This window comes from Aptenodytes forsteri, unplaced genomic scaffold, assembly GCF_000699145.1.
Source record: "Aptenodytes forsteri isolate BGI_AS27 unplaced genomic scaffold, ASM69914v1 Scaffold221, whole genome shotgun sequence".
NCBI lineage: Eukaryota > Metazoa > Chordata > Aves > Sphenisciformes > Spheniscidae > Aptenodytes > Aptenodytes forsteri.
Window position 1 is genome coordinate 1,130,055 of NW_008794411.1, and position 19,899 is coordinate 1,149,953.

At 47.1% G+C, this 19,899-nt stretch overlaps 1 protein-coding gene across 1 annotated transcript in view; it reads left to right on the forward strand.

The window, feature by feature from the left end:
- Positions 1-19,899, forward strand: part of SLC4A4 (solute carrier family 4 member 4) — a 205,418-nt gene that overhangs the window by 130,597 nt on the left and 54,922 nt on the right. The window contains exon 8 of the mRNA XM_009288809.2: positions 15,184-15,341. Within this exon, the coding sequence (XP_009287084.1) occupies positions 15,184-15,341 (158 nt within the window). The remainder of the gene's footprint in view (positions 1-15,183; positions 15,342-19,899) is intronic.

A 19,899-nucleotide genomic window follows, 5' to 3' on the forward strand; every position in this document is an offset into this window, starting at 1 on the left:
AGTGCTGGTGGCCAGTGCCTTGTAGTTGCAGTATGACCTCAAGCCCTCCCTTTTTTAGGTTGGCAGCGTGGGTTTTGTGATTGTCACCCACATGACAACATGGAGAGGGACACAGGACCATGCCTTAGGACAGCTCTTGCCCCGCACACTCATCTAGCTGGAAGCAGCTGTAACATTTTGAAGCAACCATACCTTCCAGTACTTTCAGCCTACCTGGGAAAGTCTTCTTACCCAACTACGAGCCTCCAACCCCAGTGATATTTAACTTTCTCCATCCTGAGATGCTCTGTCTCTGCTTAGCAACAGTTCCCTCACATACTTTTGGAAAAGCAGGCAGGTCCTGGGCATCCACCTGTGGCTTCCCTGCTCCTTTCCCCTCGATGTTGTAAGGTCCAAGTTGAAAATTGGTGGCTCCCGTTGTACGACCCTAATAATTCTTTGTTTGGGATCATTCTCTGTGGAGCCAAACCAGGAGCAGATCTCTTAGCATACTGCGGTTGCCTCACTGCTAGTGAGTAGTGATTTTTTTCATTCAATTCCACGTTTGCAACAACTGGTGGTTTCCAAGGATAGCCTTTGAGGTTAGAGGCAACAAAACAAGCCTGGAGCAGGTCAGAAGAGGACACTCTGGGAGGGGGAACTTCTACGCAGAAGAGTGGCATGTGTTGGCGTGTTATCTAATACACTTAGCCACTTCTCTCTCCTCTTGGAGCTGGCCTGTTATTGGCAGCAGTGCTTGAACGTGGTCACCTGGGCCAGGCTGCTTTCAGGTGGCTTGGGTTGTGGTTGGTTTTTTTTAGATAATCCAATTAAGGGGCAGTAAGCAGCTGGGACCTCAGCTACAAAGGCAAAAGCACAGACTGATCCCTCCAAACATAGGCACTGCTTTGAGGTGCCTGCTGTCCCGCCTGGTCTCCTGAGCTTTTTTTTCAGTCCCTGTGGAGAGGTGGAATTGCAGAGTCGATTCAGGTTTCAGGTGGGCTGGTTGCCTCTTGGACAATTGCCTCGGCAGCTGCCGAAGAAGCCCTGCTGACATAGACAACTCTGTGAAGAGGCTTATGCTAGGACGGCTGCATTTATGCTTTCATACATCTGTGCCATGGCAGCACCTGGGTGAGGTGGGTGCTTCTGCCACAGCAGGGCAGAGAGGTGTTAAAATTCCTTGGGAACTAGTTGAGGGCATGGCAGTGGAGTGTACTAGAGAGCACTGGACATGCTTAGGTTTTCCCTGAAGACCTGTCAGAGAATCCTCCCGGAGGATGCCCTCCCTGAGGTTTGCCAAGGGCCTGTTTTGTCCTGCCCTGCAGAGAAATCAGGAAAGATGCCGGTGTTGAAAGGTGAATGCACAATGGAGGTGGTGACAATTGGATTGGCCTCCTCCAAGGACAGAAGAACAGTAAGCGATCAAGAGGAGTGAGAGAAGACAAGAACCCTCAGCTTTCCTGTGACTGAAACCTCGGTATAGCGAGGAGCCAGGCTTTGCTTCGCTACAGAGATGCTGAACCTGGTTAGATGTCCCGTCCAGCTCAGTGGCTTTCTCGCAGATTGCAAAGATGAGTTAGAAGACAGGCAGCACTGAGGGTAGGGGACAATATTTGCAGTGGTCCCAAGACACACTGACACGAGTACAGCCAGTGGTAATAACAAGAGATAAGGTTTTATTAAAATCATAGATAGCACTCAGATTTACCTGTATTAAGCGTTGTGAGGTTGGTTCCTCTACCCTTACGGAAGGGATGGTTTCTGTTTACTTTGGATTTACTTTGATCTTGCTTTTGTTTTGTTTTTCTCATACTCTTTGCTGCCTTAATACACTTTCTAGAGTTAATCTTCTTACTGGGTAACCATTAAGCTCTTTCACAAAGAAAATGAACTTAGGATCCCTCTTGGAAAAGGCTGGAGTCAGGAAAGGACAGAGGACGCCCGGGCTCTTTCCGAAGGACCAGCCGAAAAAGTGCTGCCCGTTCCCTCATTGCCAGGGCAAAGAGCCATCAGCTAGAGGGGAAGGGGAAGAGGCTCGCTGGCTTGAAGGGCAGGGAAGGAGCAGAGATACGCAGGCTATACTCAACGGGTGGGGGTTTTCCAAAAGGTTCTCCATTGGCCTTGCTCTCTACATACGACCGACCCTGGCACTAGTAATTTTATGACAGCATTTGTATATATATATATTTTATATATAACTTTCGTCTGGATCTGCTCCCTGCCCTGCCTGACGGGACGGCCGCACAAGGGCTGGGGCAAGCGCTGCTTGGAGCTGGGGCTGGAGGTACAAGCCCAGTGCTCTGCAGCCAGCCTGCTGCAGTAGTTAAGGCCTATGTGGTTGGCTTGTCTTTGATAATTTTAAGATCATTGCACTAATTTTTACTGTCTTGTCCTCTGAAAACAATTTCAGTGTACTGCTATTCACTAAAAAAACCTAAACAAATCTTGCCGTAACTTAAATGTCTGTTTCTTTATTCTCTCTTTCCCCTCTGACATAAAGTGTTTATGGAGCTGTGATAAGCAGTTAGATCAGCAGCTTTAGCAAAGGAGAGATTGCTCCATGGAAAATGGTGGAGTTAGAACATGTTCATTGGCTTTGTGTAATTCTCTTCCTTATATTTGAGACTGAATGAAATAATTTTGCCATCAGAATAAGACTGCATGAAATCATAAAATGATGTGGAAATCTGAGAGTAATAAAGTCCTGGGTTAGTTGTAAGGTTAGGATATCTGCTAAATTAAAAATGTCGTGTTACTCTTTTTCCCCTTTAATTTATGGAAGGCAAACGATTGTGAAGCTGAAACAAGAGGAAGGGCCAATTACGAAACTGCAGAGTTTGCAGAAAATCTTTAACTGCGGATTACTCATCACAAAAGTTGCATCAATAATATTGATTCGGATCTCACCTGCCTGCAACAGACAAAACACAGTGCCCCCCTACCTCGACTGCATATAGCGGCTGCTCTTGGTAGGCTGGCTGTCACGACTGGTGGTCTGTGGAAAGGGAAATCAATGGGACAGTGTTTTATTGTTTATTTTGGTAGTGCAGAGTCAGTTACAGACACACCAAAGCTTTGCCGAAGCGGCTGTGCTGTCGGTACAGCGTTCGCCTGCATAGAACAGACTGTAGAAAGCATCCGCAGGCAGCAGCGAGCCAGAATTTCTGGTTGAGCAAAAGTATGTGTATCTTCTCCGAGAGACGTTCAGCCTTGTTTTACTCTTACGTTGTTATTTCGGGGCATTGGGATGGGCTGACGACCACCAAAGTGTGTGTTACAAAGCTTTTTGCCCGTCAGGTTCCCAGGTGAGCTCGTGGGATAAAAACCGCGTAACAGGATATCTAAAGATGTCTACAAGAGGCGAAGGTTTCTGGGGGAAGAAGTGAAGAGGGGAAGAAAGCTTTTCTTCCCGTTTTCACTGCCGCGCTCGATGAACATGCCGTCTCGCAGGAAGCGTAACAGCTGAAAAACAAAAAGGGGAGCTCCAGAGGAAGTCTTCCCTTTCCGCCTCCAGCCTGTGTGGGAAGCTTGCCCCGTAGCTAAACAAAAGGCTTTTGATTCATTCCTCCTGCCGCTCTCATATCTGTCAGCAGTGCTGAGCACCCAAACAGCTGTGCGCTGTTAAGAGTGTATTATTTATGAATATTGAAGTCAGGTAATTTGCGTGAGCTGGCTCCTCTCTGCCATGAGAAGGACGGCTTGATTCGTTGTACTGCGTTACACTGAGATTGCGAAAGAGACTGGTTCAGCATCCTGAGAGTCTGGCAGAAGACGCCGGGGCCCTGACTCAAACCGCTCTGATGATAAATAGCTTCAACGAAGGCCACCGAGTTTTGATTTTGCTGCTTTATCATGTTTTTGCTTTGGGCTTGTTTGACGTTTTGGCAGTTTATAAGGATAATTAGGGAAGAGGAGGTGTGTTCCCTTTCATTGTATTTGTGTTGGCAGAACACTGCTTCTGAGGTAGCAGTGCGGAGAAGTGATTTGCCGTCATTTGTCTTATTTTATGAGGTGTTGGCAGCAGTTAATGTACTGGTCATTTGCAGCTAGATAGACAAGCAGAGGCAGCGGCACTTTTGGACAATTTTTTTTTCTTTTCTGTTTTCCAATTAATAAATCAGCACCTAGGCTTCCTGCTCTCTCCTGGGCTCTGAGCTCTCTATTGCCAGATAACACCAGTGGTACCGGAGCGGCGTCTGAAAGACCAGGACTTCTCATGACAGGAGAATTTCTCCAGCTCTTGAAGGTCGAGCTGTTTGCTCAGGTTTTTCTCTAACACCATATTGAATGACACCAAACTGAAAGACCTTATGAAGGTTTCTTGAGCTGTCAAAAAAGACAACCTTGTGCTTTCCCCTAATCTGGTCCACAGCAGAGATGGTTCTAGAAAAAGCAGGTGCTTCGGGTGGGCTATCCAGCAAACCTGGGGAAGGTGAGGGGGATGTACACGTGTATGTACATGTAGATTGTTCAACCAGGTATGGCTAGAAAAGATCTAACGCTTCTGCGGGTTTAGGTGCATCTTAGCCAAGTTATACATCTTCTGTATACTTAACGCAAATAAGCTTTTCTGAGGTATGTCTGTCTCTCGGGCGCTTCCTAGTTTGGATTGCTCTTGCCTGAACTCCTGCCGGCTTGCAAGTAGCCTTTTGTCAAAGAGGGTGCCCAGAACCAGGGGCATGGAAGAAGAGCGCCGGGCAGCGGCAGCAGTTCAGTCTGCCGGGGATCCAATGCACAGGGGCATCCCAAACTTCACTCTTTGTGGCTGGTGGCGTCCCACACTCCCGTCTGATTTTCTTTTTATTAAAGGCTCGTCTGCAGGTCAAAGGGATTGCCAGTGCAATTATGCCATGCTGGCAAGTCCGCATGGCAGACCCGTAGCCTATACCGGCTGGAACCACCTAACTGGGTGGCCTGTACTGACGAGAAGTGATCCGTTTGCTGGTATGAGCTGCGTACGCCAAGAGATTGGGGGTTTTTCCGCACAGCCGACCGATGTAGCTACACCGGCGAAACTTCTACGTGTGGATTATGCCTACATCTGGAAGGTTGGCTTTGTGCTCCTGATCGCCCGGCTCTTCACCATCCATTCCTCTGCCGGTACGGATAACAACAGCTGCTTGCCCGGTGCTGCCTGGGCGTTTTGCTAGTGTTACTTTCCCATTTTCTCTTATTTTCAGTGCACGTCAAGGTAGGATTTTCTGTGCGGTTTTCAGCTTTCTAGCCAGTTTCAAACTACGCTGCCACACACTGGCCTGTAGTTGCAGTATCTGAGTCACAGGTGCTTCAGGAGAATGTTTATAAAAGTGTCCCCACATGATAAATCTGTGGAAATATTAGTGGCCCTGCTTATGCTTAGTATTGCTTAAGCCGTGTTTGGGCTGAGCTCTCCTTTGGCAGCGTACCTTGGAGTTTCACTCTGCCTGTCCCATGCAAGACATGTCAAACCGCACCGTGCTTGCAGCCACATCCCTTCTCCGTTTGAGCAACCTTTTGGGGAGGACAAGGTTTTAATCCTCTTTGCAATGCCCAGGGGACAGTTTGTCATTTATGGTGTTAGAGCCGGGATTGTCAGTTAGCTCTTGATTCATGTAGTCTTAATAATTTGAAAAGGTTTAAATTTTTTTTTTCAGCTTTATATGTGAACGAAAGTGATTGAGAAGAGTCAAGTACAGCCTTAATCACCCCCTTTGTTGCTGTAGTGCAAGTGCACCATAGGAAGCTGGGGAAGTTCCCGCTGCTGTTCCCACTTCTGTCCCTCCTCCCGTGAGAAACCCTTTGGTTGTGCTCTGTTAAAATGTCCTTGGCAGCTCTGAATGGCTGAATCGCTAGGACTTCTTTAATGCTCAAGATCTAAAATAAAGGGGACATTTAAAGAAAATGGTTTTATCAGGGACCTGTTATTACTGAGCTGGTGCAATAGCATACAGAAAATGAATAAATGTTGATACAAGGGGAGTTTACTGACCTGGCGTTATCTCCACTTTCGAAGGGCTTGTGTAAGGGACAAAAACCGGCTCTGAATGAATATGGTCAGTCAGAGAGAGGCACAAAACCCTTCTTATTTGTTGTGGTGTGCGCACTGTTTATTCAAACCAGTGTTTCCATATCAACAGGGAATCTGTGCCAAAGCCAGCTCTAAAGTTCAAAAAGAAATTGGCCTTGTTGAGAGAAACCCCCCTGCCTTTCCTGGGGGACCGATGGACAGGGAGGGCGCTGATGGGATCCCACTGTTTGGAGTGAAGTCCTGTGATTAATGGTGGGAGCGATTTGCTGCTTTTCCTGTTTGAACGTCCCCTCATCTCCGCAGTCACAAGCAGACATTCCTAATTTTTAGGTCTGTCAGCCTGGATGACCTACTTTCACTCCATGGAGCTCAAATGAAAATGACTGTCTTCCAGTACAGATCACTGCCACCTTTCTGAAGGAAAGGAAAAGTTTCTAGGAAGTTTAGTTAACTGGAATTTCATTCACTTTGGCCTTTTTTCTTGATGCAGAGAGCAGTTTTGCTTGCATCGTTTCTCCCCGCAGCATATCAGCAGCGCGCCTCTAAAGCATGCCTGGGTAATGGAGTTCTGTGCGTAGGCAAAACACAGAGCATTGACCGTATCCCTTGAGGTAAGCTTTCATGGGATAATTTATGGGAAGGTAATCTTAAATGTATATGTCAACAGATACAGAAAAACAGAGAGAGTTTCAAATCCCTGGGGGAATTAACCTTCCTTAAGTACAAAAGCTCTGTGTGCCTGTGCTGAAGTGTGGGAACCCCGTGATGAAATATGATGCTGTGATGAGGTTAGCACACATACCCCTACGCAGAGTAAACAGAAGATAGAGTGAATTTTTAAATGGCCTCTGTTAAATAATGCAGCCCCTCACCTCTTCTTCCCCCTCCCCATACCTGCGGAGGGGTTTCTTCCCCCGAGCCTTTGTTCGTGCCCTCGGGCAGCCCGGTGCTGCCTGCCAGGCTGGAAGATCCCCCGTGTTGCCCTTGGCTTTGATGTAACAGGAATTTGGGGAACTGGATCCCTTTTCCCCGTGATCAGGGACGGTTAAGCCTTCCTTAAGTTACACAAAGCACCGCGTATGCACTGAGGCTTGTGATGGTAATCTGTATGATCAGTGTTTGTTTTGAATGCTCAGGCTTTGCCGTACCTTGAGGGGGGGAAGAGCTGCATTTGGTGGGTTTGAGTTTTGCTGCACCATGAGCTAAGCAGGAGCTGGAGCCTGCAGCCAAATCATACCCTAACCTTCACATGGATTCCTCCCCTCCTTGTCGTCCCCACATCAAGCGCTGGCTATTTTTAACAGTGCAGTGCTGGAGGTTGTTGAATATAGTGAACTTAGAAACGGTATGTGGTAGAGTGAAAAAGAGCAGGTTGGAACGGACTCTCTGCTGGAGGCGCTAAATATAATCTAGGGGTCTTCAGCTTGAAAAAATGTGGCTTGGGGAAGAGGAGGGAGATTGGTGAAATGATGAAGGGCATAAAGAAGGAGTGGAACATTTTCCCCACTGGACGGGATAGCCCTGGCAGCTTTGCTTTCCCAGGGCGGGACTGCCAAAACCGCCTTCCTGGGCTTTTAAGCAAAAGCCTGGAAACTATACTTCTGGTATTTGCCAGATAGATAGCATTCTCAGTTTCTCATGCCAGTGGCGTTGGCTTTGGTCGCTCAATTCCACTGACGATAGCGACTAAATGCTGCTAATGGGAAGGGGAATTCAAGCTTGCACTTCAGATCCTGCAGGGCTGGAGGAAGGCGGGTTATGAAGTTAGTATCTGTTTATAGCTTCCTTAGGTGAAGTCACTGGATGGCCCTTTCATTCTGATTTTGTTTTATTAATACTGTTACTGTAAGGACGAGGTGGGGATTATTAGTTATCTACTGTATCTACGTAACGGCATTAGACCTGAATAACATTTTTCTTTTCTTTTTCCTTTTGCTGTAAGCATGTGGGGGCTTCCCTGCTGCAAACTCGGCAGGCGCTCTCAGGTGAGGACAGTGGTGATACCCCATAAAGGCAGCTGCTCTACCCATAGCAGAAAAGCTCAAATGAGTCCTGGCCTCACACTTCACTAACAGGTTTTCTTTTGTCCCAGCCTTCCTTTCACTTAGGGCTGATTTTTCAAACGGGGTGTAGCTGCAAAAGCTTTACGTTGTGTAAAATAGGTATAAGACGGCATGTGAACAGACTAGCTGTGTCCCATCTCAATTAATCGGGACTACTCTCCCCGTGCAGCTGGCATTTAAATCCAAGCAGTGCTAGTCGGGTGAGTAGCCAAAGTCAGCAGGCATTGATCGCGGCGCTCGGTGCGCTGAGGCCTCCTGCGCAAAGGCAGAGGTAGTTGTTGATGCCATACGGCACGCTGCAGAACTCCGTCCCCAAAGAGCAATTGGTTTCAAGCTTTCATGGGCTTGTAACCTCAATTTCAAAGGAGGCTGCTCCTGAACAGGTGGTGTGTTTTACCTCAACTCCAGCTCACGCAGACGGAGGCTTTTGTTTGGTAACTCTCCCTTAGGCTAGGGGTGATCAAATATGACTGACACATAAGGGCAAACAGATTCTTCTAAAGATCGGTGCCTACATGTTCCTTGCAGGCTGTTCTGCAAAGACTGGAGCATCATTACAGTAATGTGACTAGCTGAAGGGCTTCTCTAGTTATAATTTTGTGCTGTATCGTGGGTTTTTGGTTAGCTTTGTGTTTCTGATGCTTCAGCTAATGACTCATATAATGGAGTTTCCACTTGCCTTGGGTATTCTCTTGCCTTGGACAAGCCTGCAAAGTACTTTGCAGAGTGTGCCAGGGGTCGCGGGCAGGAGCCATGCGTTTGTTCAGCCAACTGCTCTTTTTCATCTTCTCTTGCTCTTGGTTGTTGGGCAGCTATGCTCTTGGTTGTGCTAGGTGCTCCCAGAAGAAAGGAGGAAGCTTTCCATCCTTTACAAAATGTTTGACACTGAGTGATTTAGGAAAATCGGGCTGACGTGGTCCCTTAAATTGTTTTTTAATATCTTGCCAGCAGGTCCAGAGGCACATAACTACCCTGGGCGCTGTCTTGGCCCTGGTGACTGCGGTTGCTCCTTCCCGCTTCCCAGGCCTGCGAGCTGGCCTCTTGCCTTTCCTTTGCAGCTGCGTTTCAGGCTGGAAACTGCGGCGGTTGGGAGCTGCCTCACGGGCCGTGCAGCAGTGTCCTCTGCAGGGGAGGCAGCATCTGTGAGGGGGCAAGGCAGACAGGTCTACAGCACAGTAACGTGCCTAAGAGCACACGAACAGATGCAATAGAAGCCGTGCGTACTTTAGGAATTGCTTTCATTTCCGATAAATCTTAAGTGATGCTGGTGATAACAGGGTGTTAAAATACGTTTAGGGAAATTGTGATTTTCAGGTTGCTGTGCCTTTTTGCAAGTACAGCGTTGGAGATCTGTGGCCTTTAACATAACATTAGTGGTCGGGTTGGAACGATGCTCAATTTAGCAGAGTGCAGGGAAAGTGAATATAGTGCTTCCAGCTGCATGGCCTGCCTCCCTCCCTCCCTCCTTCCCTCCTTCCTTCCCTGCTCTCGCGTGCTGCTGAGGGCTCGAATCTTTCTGAAGCTCCTTCAGGGAATGGTTCAAAATGGACTGTAAGTGCTGACTGCACCCTTCCCATCACCTGTCTGATAAATGATTTAAGAAAGTGGCGAGTGGTGCCGCAAAACTCATTTGGAGCAAAAAACCCACTATAATGATAGCTCTTCAAAACTAGTCATGCTGTTGTGATGTGCTGGGCAGAGGGGAGGCTAAAGGGGCCGGTCCCCTCGGCCTCGGGAGCTGGTCAGCCGCAGGACTTGAGATCCTGCTTGTCAGTTCTGGTTCAGAAAGGCACCTGGGTTTGGGCCAGCACCGTGCTTGTTCAGCAACACGCGTAAGTGCGCGACCAGCCTGGTCAGCAGAGTTGAACATTTATTGTGGATTTGCCACCTTCCCGATATTTTTTTTATCTCCAGTTTCCTCCAAAACACTCTTCATGGAAGAACTGGTAGCACTTTTCCAGGCTTCCTCCACAGAGCTCCTCGATGCTTATTTAATACTTTCTCTGGTGATAATCCTGACAGAAGCGTGCAGGAGTGGGATTGTTCCAGCAGTTTTCTTCCTGCTGAATCAATAATTCATGCCTTTTCATGAGACTTCTTCCATTTTTCTACTTCCTTGAGTCGCCTGGCAAAGCTCCTTATGGATTCGTAGCCCAGTTTAGTGTTACCCCCCGTTGCTGTTTCTGGCAGTACATCCTCCCTCACCATTCACCCTTAGCCAGACAAACACAGAATATCTCCAAAGATCACCCGGGGGGGGGGGGGGCTAAAAACACAAAAAAAACCCCAACCCACCGCGCGGGGGGGGGGGGGCGCAGGTTGGGAACCAACTAAGGGCAGGATTTTTCAAAAGCCTTCAACTTCAAATTAATTCTGCCGCTGCTGAAGTTAAAAACAAAGCCGTCTCGGATCTGAGGACACTCGGAAATCCCTCCCCGGCTAGGAGGACGCAGCCTGAGTGCTAAGCCAGACAGAGGGGTGCGTGTAAGATGGGGGCAGTGGTGCCCCCCACCAGCGTGGCCAAAGCTGCAGGAGCTTTGGTGCTGCGATGGGGAAGGCTGGGGATGAGAGCAGCGCTGCTCAGATCAACCTGCCGTGCAGCAGGCCTGCTTGAGCTAATTTAATAACCTAGCAGAAAGGCAATCCTGTGCCCGGCTAAAGAGATTTCAAGTGCCAGGAAGATACCAGAAAAGAGCCGGGAGAGGCTGATTTTTAAAAATCAGCTGCTGCTGCTGCTGCAGTGTTTTCCCATTATCAAATCAGAAGCAGCTGATGACATTTCTCCATAGTTGGACTTAGTTAATATTTTGTTAGCTAGACGACGCATGTTGCAGAGCCCTGTGAGCCTGCTCACGTCTGCTGTGGTACAGTTACAGTACATAGGTGCAGAGATGAGAAGAATAACCTTCAGGCTGTAAGGAACTATTTTTAGCGTGAAGCTATAGCTACACTTTGGGAGAAGACGTATAAATGAGAGTAACCCTGGCAGTTGGCTGATGAGAACGGTGCTGGTCAGTAGATTTCTTCTGGTACTCCGGTTTAATGGTGATGAACACAGAATTGGACCTCGGGTGCCATTTGGGTGCCTCGGGAAGGATTGCTGGAAATGAATAAATATAGCTTTGTAGGTCATCTTCTAAGCTCGCTTTCCTGCAGTTTTGAGCCCCACTGTTCAGTAACACAACAGATGCTTTGCTCCATTTCTAGACGCGCTGCTTGTATCGTGACTGAAGTCCCAACGCTGCTTTCCTTGCTGGTGGATTCACCTTACGTCGGTTCCTCGGGTGCTGCTCCCAGACTTGAGGCTTTCCCGTCGCTTGTGCAGCGAGCAGACAGCCCTCAGAAAGACCCCAGGTGTAGGGAGCAGAATGACTTGCCCTGTGTGGTCTCCCTTTCCAAGTCAGAAAATGGCTCCGTGCGTATCCCGATGCAGGAACTGGGGTAGCTATCTCTAGATCAAATGCTTATTTCCACTCTGCAGGGGCAGGCTGCCTTAGGTGACACTATGTTGACTGCAACATTTTGCAGTCCAGGTGTAATGGTGTTGGAGAAGGCAGGAGAGGCCATGCATACGCCGTGCTTAGAGCCACAGTTAACAGTGGGCTTGCCGTGAATGGAGAGTTAAACTCCAAATATGATGAAAAAATACGTATATTCCCATGTGCTTTTCCTACTCATCAGGCAGCAAAAATTGATAGGAAATTCTACTAAATACTTAATTTTTAGTATGATACAATACAGTAAATAACTACATTGTTTTGCTTTGAGATACCACCTTTTTTAAAAATAAAAAATCAAGTTTTGTTGGTTTTCAAATAGTCTAAAATCTAGATCTTAAGCATGAGAAAGCTTGAAGATGAGCAGTGCAGTTGCACTGGTGTATGCTCTCGGTGGCTTCACCAGCTCCCTTTGTCATGTTTCTGGCACAGCTGTTGTCACTGTTAATGAAGAAAAAGGCAAAGATGTAGGAAGAGAGTGAAAGAACACCAGGGAAAAGCACCACCACCCGCGAAAAAGCTCAGATAACAACTCAGGCTCATGTTACTGAGGAGAAAGGAGCAGTCAAAGATCATAAGAGTACAAAGAAAGAATAAGGCTAGAAGGGCATCCCGGGAAGGACGTGTTGAAATAACCTGGGTGAGTAAGAAAATCAGATGACTAGAGCGATCAGAAAGAAATTCTGGTGTCTTGGTTGAATTTCTTTTGCTACAAAACATTTGCTGAAATGCGTGAGTTCTTCATATACTGTTGTCTCTATTTACCTGGGTGCACTTCAGAAGAATCTGTCCTTTTCCGACAACGATTTTGATCTTGTATTCAATACGCTCCCTCACCATCCTTTAGAAAGGGTAACCTGAGCCTTTGGGGATAAACAGCTGATCAGAGCACGCCTGCCAGCTGGTTTGGTTCATCTTCCCAGGTGGTCTTTCTGCCTCTTCCACAGAAGAGTTAGACATCTTTACGCTTTTATCCCTGCGCCACGCACAGCTCAGTGGCACACGGGGCTTTGCTGCTGCTCTCAAATTGTATCTTAGCCCAATAGTTAAGGGGGAAAAACCCCAAAACCCTGTTTCAAAGCATCAGCAGGTTTCTAAGTGTTTGTTCTTTCTTTGCTTTCAAACACGACTCTCAGGAAAATCAGAGGACAGACTGGTCATGAGAGAAAAGCTTCCCGTGAGCGTGGCGAAGGTTGTTTTGATGAGTCTTGCTTTGGTGGCCTGGCAGAGGGGGTGATTTTGAGTCTCTTAGAGGTGCTTGGGGGGAAAACCCCCAACATGCTGCCTAGAAAAGGAGGGCTGGGGAAGCAGCATCCTCCTCCACCACTGGGCATCTCACCTTTCTTCTCCTCCTGACAGCAGCCTTGCCCCCACTCGGGTGCACGTCTGCAGCAGCCGATGCTGTACTCATTTAGGGAGGACGCTTAAGTGCTTTGTCACCCCACAGGCGATCCCTGGCTCAGCGAAGTCTTGTTACAGAGCAGCTCTCCATTAACGAGCACCAGATTTCCTGGGCAGGTTTTGCTGAGTGCGTCCCTAAAACTCGTGCGTCCGAGCGCTTTGTCATTTGCTTGTTCTTCCAAGGGATACGTTATCAAGTGGTGAACAATTGGCAGCATCAATTTAAAGTTACAAAGATTCCGGGGGGGGAATTACCATACACCTTATTTTTTCTTGTGCATTTACGGTAGGCTAGTTCATAAGTATTAAAACCATCAGTCAGTGTGTGCTTTGGGGCTTCTGAGAGCTTGTGGAGCCAGACTGTGTTGTGAGCTGCTGTGGATTTTAGGCAGCTCTGCTGAAGTGGATTTCTTTGCCACTGATTTTTCAACAGATCAGGCAGAGTGGTGTATATGTATGTATGCCAGACACGAGCAGTTCATTTACTGCAACTTCTCTGTGAGGTTCTTAAAATTTCTGTGATAGAAAGGTATTACGGCATAGAGGACAGAGTTGGGATCAAGTTAGGAGTTGCTGTGGCAGGGTGAAACATCGGCTGCAGTAACTTGATTATAAAGCAATGGATGTTTAATTGATGGTGGAAACATGAGAGGTCTTTTAGCTACACAGTGACTAGCAACCTGGTTATCTGCCTTTCGGTGGTGGGGTTTTACATGTATTTCAGTTACGTGGCTGGGGTGGAGGCGGGAGTTTCTGTCTGCTATCAGAGTAAAGGTTGAAGGCAGGCGATTACTGCTACCTGCCTGCTTATTGATCCTTTTTTAAAAAGTGCCCTTACCCTCAACTTCCACATGCATACTTGTGTTGCTGTTGTACAAATTGCGGAAATTCATTAAGGGTAGATATGATTGTACTTCAAATAAATAGTTGGGTGAGAGAGAGAGATACACACACCCCCACCCCCTTGCTTGGTATTCATACCTGGGCTAGCAGAGTGCTAGGAGCCTCGTCAGGAGGGGAACAGTTAACACAGAGCCCCCACCGTGAGCGTCTGGAGGGGGTTCCCTGTGCCACCCAACCCTTCCTGGCTCAGGACCCACGCAGAGGCCGGGTGTGCCGCTCACAACCACCCTCTTCCTCATCTCCCCCCACTCCCACCTTGGCTTCTCCGTCCAGGCTTGGTGCTTTTATTTTCCTCAGAAACCCTCCCTCATTTCTCTCTTCTTCATGGATGTCCCTTCTCACTTCACTTCTTCCCAAAGCTTTCTCTTTCTTCAGATCTCTGGGAGGTGAGGGATGTAGTAGCCACCCAGCATCATTCTGTAGAAGGATTGAGAAGGGTTTTTTTCTTGGACAGAAGGTCTCTAATGGTGGCACGTATTCCTCTGTCCCCCTTTGGCCATGCCCCGCTCTGTCCTTTCAGGCCAGCAGCCTGCGGGAGGGCTGAGGGCTCGGGCGGTGATGGTGGGAAGCAGCAACGAGCCAGTCTCTCACCTAGACGGTTATTGAGACCGTTAGTGTAGTTTCAAAACCAGCACGCCTGCTGCTTTTGCCAGTGACTCCTCATGTGCTGGCCTGCACAGGCAATGGGAACAACAGCTTCGGGCAACCTCAAGCAAATTTTAGATTAAGGCAGAAGCCACAGGCATAGTAAATGTGCTCCTAAAAGCCTGCGCTAAGTTTAGTCTTTCACTTGGAACTTGAAAAGACATGTACACAGCGAAATGCAGGTGCCCAGCTCCTGGTGTCCATCCTGCAGGGTTAGTTTTCCTCAGGCCAGTCATTTCTGTAGCCGCGACTGCAGATCGTGGAGTTGCACTTTCACTCGTAAAAAGCACCTGCCCTTCCCCGTCGTGCGGATGGCCAGGCAGCGAGGTGGTGCAGGGCTGCTTCCTGAAACCCTGCCCAGATCTACTCATCTTCCTCAGTGCTGCACACCTTTTTCTCCCCAAATTAATACCTTCTCAGGTCTGTAAACAGAAACAGCAGCTCCAAGAGACAGAATTTTCTCAGCATAGCCTTGGCTCCAACACCAGTATCAGCGTTGTTCTTCTGGGGCTGATCTTCTTAGCATTTGTGTCTCAGTAGACTCTGCGGGGATGATGCATGTTGGCCAAAGATATATTCTGACCAAGGAGGAAATGTGGGTGAAAACTGGGTAAATTTTATTGCACGTTCCTGTTTGCATGCCTAACGACTTAATTTTCTTTTCCTTCCTCTTTCGCTGATGCAGCTGAAGAATAAGTTCATGAAGAAATTGCCCCGTGATGCTGAGGCCTCCAATGTGCTGGTGGGGGAGGTGGACTTCCTGGAGAGTCCTTTCATTGCCTTCGTCCGGCTGCAGCAGGCGGTCATGTTGGGTGCTCTGACTGAAGTCCCCGTACCTACCCGGTAAGAGAATTCACCCCCAGGCAGGGGACAAGAACTGGAAACTGCATTTCAACCTCTTAAAATAAAAACACCAGGCCGGAAGAAGACATTCTCCGTGGCTTTCCATCATGCGATGTGTGTAACGGTCAGGATTATTGGTTTAAAGTAACAAAACTCACTGTAGCTGCTTAATAATTTTCAGGTCCTGAATTTGGTTATAAGCTGTAAAATACACAAACATTACACACTAACACAAACATTACACACTAACTTAACAACTTAGCAGTAAAGGGCACTATCAACGTGAAATTTAACTGCCGGGGCTTTTTTCCTGCCCCTTAGGATTCCCCCCAACACACACTGTACATAGCTCAGATTCTCTCTGCATGTTTTTGCAGTACATATTTTTCCTCTTAAAAACGGACATTAGATGGAGGATGCAAATCTGGCCCTGCTGGGGCGGAAAAAAAAAAAAAAAAAGTCTGGTAAACTGGGGCATACAGTTCTGTCAGGGGTGGTCACACTGTATGTTGCTTTGTAATGCATAATGGTTCAGAGAAAAATGTCATATAAATATTTTATTTATTGTGACTCATGTTGCAAATTAATCTGAGTCTCAGAAATATGAATATATCTTAGGTTCTTAAATATTTGAATTCACTGCTTGGATATGCGTAACTGTCTGTGCAGTCAGTGTATATATCTACCAGAATAGCAAAGCTAAATTCCTCCTTGAATTCTTGAATAGCAATATTACCCTTAGTTATACAATTGTGTATTGTTTATCATGTAACATAGTAGGGAAAATTATCAGCGTAGATGTCCAGAACACCTGCTCTATGTGAGCATTATGTAGTAGTATATCTTTGCTTTATATATACACAAACGCCTCACCGAGGTAAGAACTGTAAAAATTATTAGTGTTAAAAGGTAACGAAGCGCACTGAGAACGGAGCGCAGCAGAGTTGCGGTGAGAAGGGCAAGAGGGGCTGCAGGCGGACGGCCTGCCCCTGGTTTGCAGCGTCCCCGCTCAGCTCCGCGCCGGTCCCTGCGGCGCCTTGCTCCTCAGCACTGCTGCGCACCTGGGCTCTGGCGCGCTTCTGGTATCGGCTTGCAGAGGGTTTACTTTGCATTTCGCTTGTAATGACGGCGTTCAGATTGCACCTTTCACATCACTAATGTGCAAATACATGTTTTATGTCAGCGGTTTCAAGGGCTTTCAATACAGAGTGAAAGTTGTGATTTGAATAATACCTAGAGGGTTTGAGGCTATATCGAGTAGTATTTTGTAAGAAGAGACACAGTACCACGACAAAAGCCCATGGCTCGTGCATTACTAATACTGGAATGAATCACAGCCATTGTATGGAATGCAAGTTATATGGTTATTATAATCTGTACCTTATTTCCACGTACAAAACAAAGGAAAAAGATGATCTAGTTTTGCTATTTGTTTAATTGCCGTCTAGTAATGCAGCAGTGTTGGTATTTCTTGGCGTTTCATTATGTGGATCCTTACAATAACCATGTCAACAACTGTTGGCGCACACTGGGTATTCTGGTAGGAGTATGGGGATATAAAAGCGGCTTAATTTTATAAAAGGTTATTCTTTGTTCCTCAGCATTACTGGGCTCGGTATACTTCAGTATTTCAGCTTCGAAGTCTAGTCCCGCTTATTCTTTTTTTTTTAAGGACATCTCCGAATGCTTTTCAGCAGATGTAAAATTAGGCATTGTTTGTTTTGGTAGTGGGAGCCAGGAAGTTAGATCTAGGATTGCTGGACGACCTCATTACTCAATAGCATTAATCGAGACAACATGTCCTTCCATGCCAACATTTTTTCCAGGAAATAGTATTATCCATTTGCTGTCCTCCGAACCAAATGCTAGCCCTAATCAAAGCAGTGAGGCTCGTTAGATGGCTTTCTTGAGTGATGAAGAGCCATTTGCAATGGCTGCATCCTGTGAAATTCAATCAAGGAAATCCCATCAGGGCCCAGACGAGCTATGATGGAGCATCTCCTCTGTCAGCGCTGAGTCTCGGCCATCTCGCACGACGGGCGTTCCTGTTGTGGACGTGCAGTTAACAGCCCGCAGACTCGGCAAGATGCTGGAGCTGGAGCCTTTGGCGTGCCCCCCCCTTCTCTCCCTCGGGGCTTCTCCTTCTCTTTTGTTAAATTATCAACTTCCTGGTAAAATTGTCAAAACCATGCCATCAAAGCTAGGCAGCGCAAAACCGCCTGAGGTTTCTAAATAAACATGAGCTAACGTTTCAGCGCTGTGGGTTGCTGCAGGAGTATGGTGACCCAGGTCAACCGAGTAACCGCAGTGTGACCTGCATCGGTCTCTCTCTTTAGAAAGCAGCAGGTTGGTTTTTTTGTGGGGCGGGCGGGGGGTTAAACACCCAGGTTTCGGCACAGACCTGTGGGCGTGCTGGTCTGTAAGGCAGAGGGGAGGTGGCCTTCGCATGGCCGTCTGTTCCCGCGGTGACATACGCTGCTGGAGGTGCCTTTGCACAGCAATCCAGTTCGTGTTTCTGCTGTGCTGTGTTAGAATCTCATGCTCTCTAGCAACTACAGATATACCGAATACATCCTGGGAGCCAGCGAAGTGCCTTGCTCTAAAGAGGTGACGGTCACAGGGCTTGTTGGATCAGTGGCAGAGGGATGGGGAAAGCCCTCCCGAGGAGCTGGAAGAAGGGGAGAAGGGAGAAAGCGTTCCCAGCCATAACAAGGTGTCACACAGCTTGCAGAAAGGCATGAAGCCATCTTGATGTTTTGCTTTTCAAAGCACTAACCGGGCAGGGTTTGCAGGGAGAGGGCAACGATAGCTTTCATTAGACGAGCTGAGAATCAGTCTATCGGCTGCATCGGTTAGCTGGACGTGTAATACATCGCCACAATCTTGTGACGTAGAAGCAAATATGACACCAGGCCCTGCAGAGGTGAAAGGCTCAGGATATCTACAGTCCCTGCCCTGTTTTGGTTTGTTCATGTTGACCGAGTACTGTAGAAAGAAAAAGGATTATTGTGTGCATAAGGTAGACAGTATTCAACATGCAGACTTCCAGTTAAATGGGTTACTTATTTCTGCTGATATTTTTTTTTTCTTCCTCCACGCATTCTTTGGCTTAGATTTTTCTTGTAAGTTACAGAATTTTGGATGCTTTGTAGAAATAAGATTTCCTGTGTAGAAATGACTCTTCTTTGGATACATAAATTTTCTATATATTTTTTCCTTCACACTTCCTTGCTAAGTATTTTAAGTATTTCCTTTACCTAAAAGTAAATTTTTGCTTAAAAGAAACCAGCAAGATCTGATGAACTCTCCAGGAAAAGTTTCTCAGCAGGGTGTTTTCATACAGCCCTAGTAATCAAAATCGGGGATCTGAAATTGGTATAGAGAGATCCCAGCCTTTCACTGTGTTGAGTTTTCTTTTTACCGATCAGATTGAAAAAACCTTTAAGGACTTCGGTTTTCTCATGTTGAATTTAATTCCACAGTGCTATGAACTCCTCATTTTGGCAAGCACTTAGCTACTGTGCTTGCACCGTGGCTTGGGTATGGCTTCTCCTCTGGACAACGCAATAGAGGCAGCTTTTTATTTTCATCAAAGAAATGTGCAATTACGTGTTCAGGTCTACTGCATTAATGTAACGTTGATGGAGAAAAAAGATGAAGAATGAGCAAGGGAAAGATTTTTTTGGAGATAAGCCGTACAGACTTGCACAGTCTAATATGTAGTGCTGGGAAATTGCCTGTGTCTACAAGTCTCGAATGAGATGAAGTAACTTGCCCAAAGGTCACTTAGGAAGCATGTGGCAGAACCAGGAGTCAGATTCTCCTCCCTTGCCTCCTAACTTAAGCATTTAACTGCAAAGGCATCTTTTCTTCTTCGTAGGTGAGGATGAAGTGTGTGTCTTGTTCATTAATTACAGCATTGAAATGGTTTTCAGGGCTGTGTCTTTTAGCAGCCTTTCCAGCAGAAGGACTTGCTCTGGGAAATGGGAGCTCTGGCAGCAAAGGACTACCTTTGGCTGTCTGCGTTCCTGTGTTGGATACCATGTGAGAAGCCTGCAATGTCAGTATGGTGGTATGCCCAAAACTTGAAGGATCACCTGTGTGAAATAGAAGACGGACCAAACACTTCACCATCTCCTTTCATTACTGCAGTCTCAAGTTGTGCTCCTTTCATCGGCAGTCCAAGCCACAGATTCTGGTGGAAAAGTACATCAAGAGGTTGTTCTTTCAGCCCTTGAGTCCATCAACGTGTATCTCTATTGGGAACGCTGGATGCCTTGCAGGCATCTCACATGGTGTCCAACAACAGAAGGACTGCTTCCCCCCACCCCTATCAAAAATCAAAACATTTTCTCCAGGACCTCACTGAGTTTCCTTTGCGTAGGTGCCTTTAATCCTTATGGAGTTGCTGCTCTTGCTTGCTCCAGATTTGAGAGATAGGCATGGATGAGCAGGTAGAACTTGAATCTTGTTTTAGTTGCTCTTCCTCTTTTTTTTTTTTTTTTCCCTTTAATTTTTTTTTTTTTTAATTTTTTTTTTTTTTCGGGGGCGGGGGGGC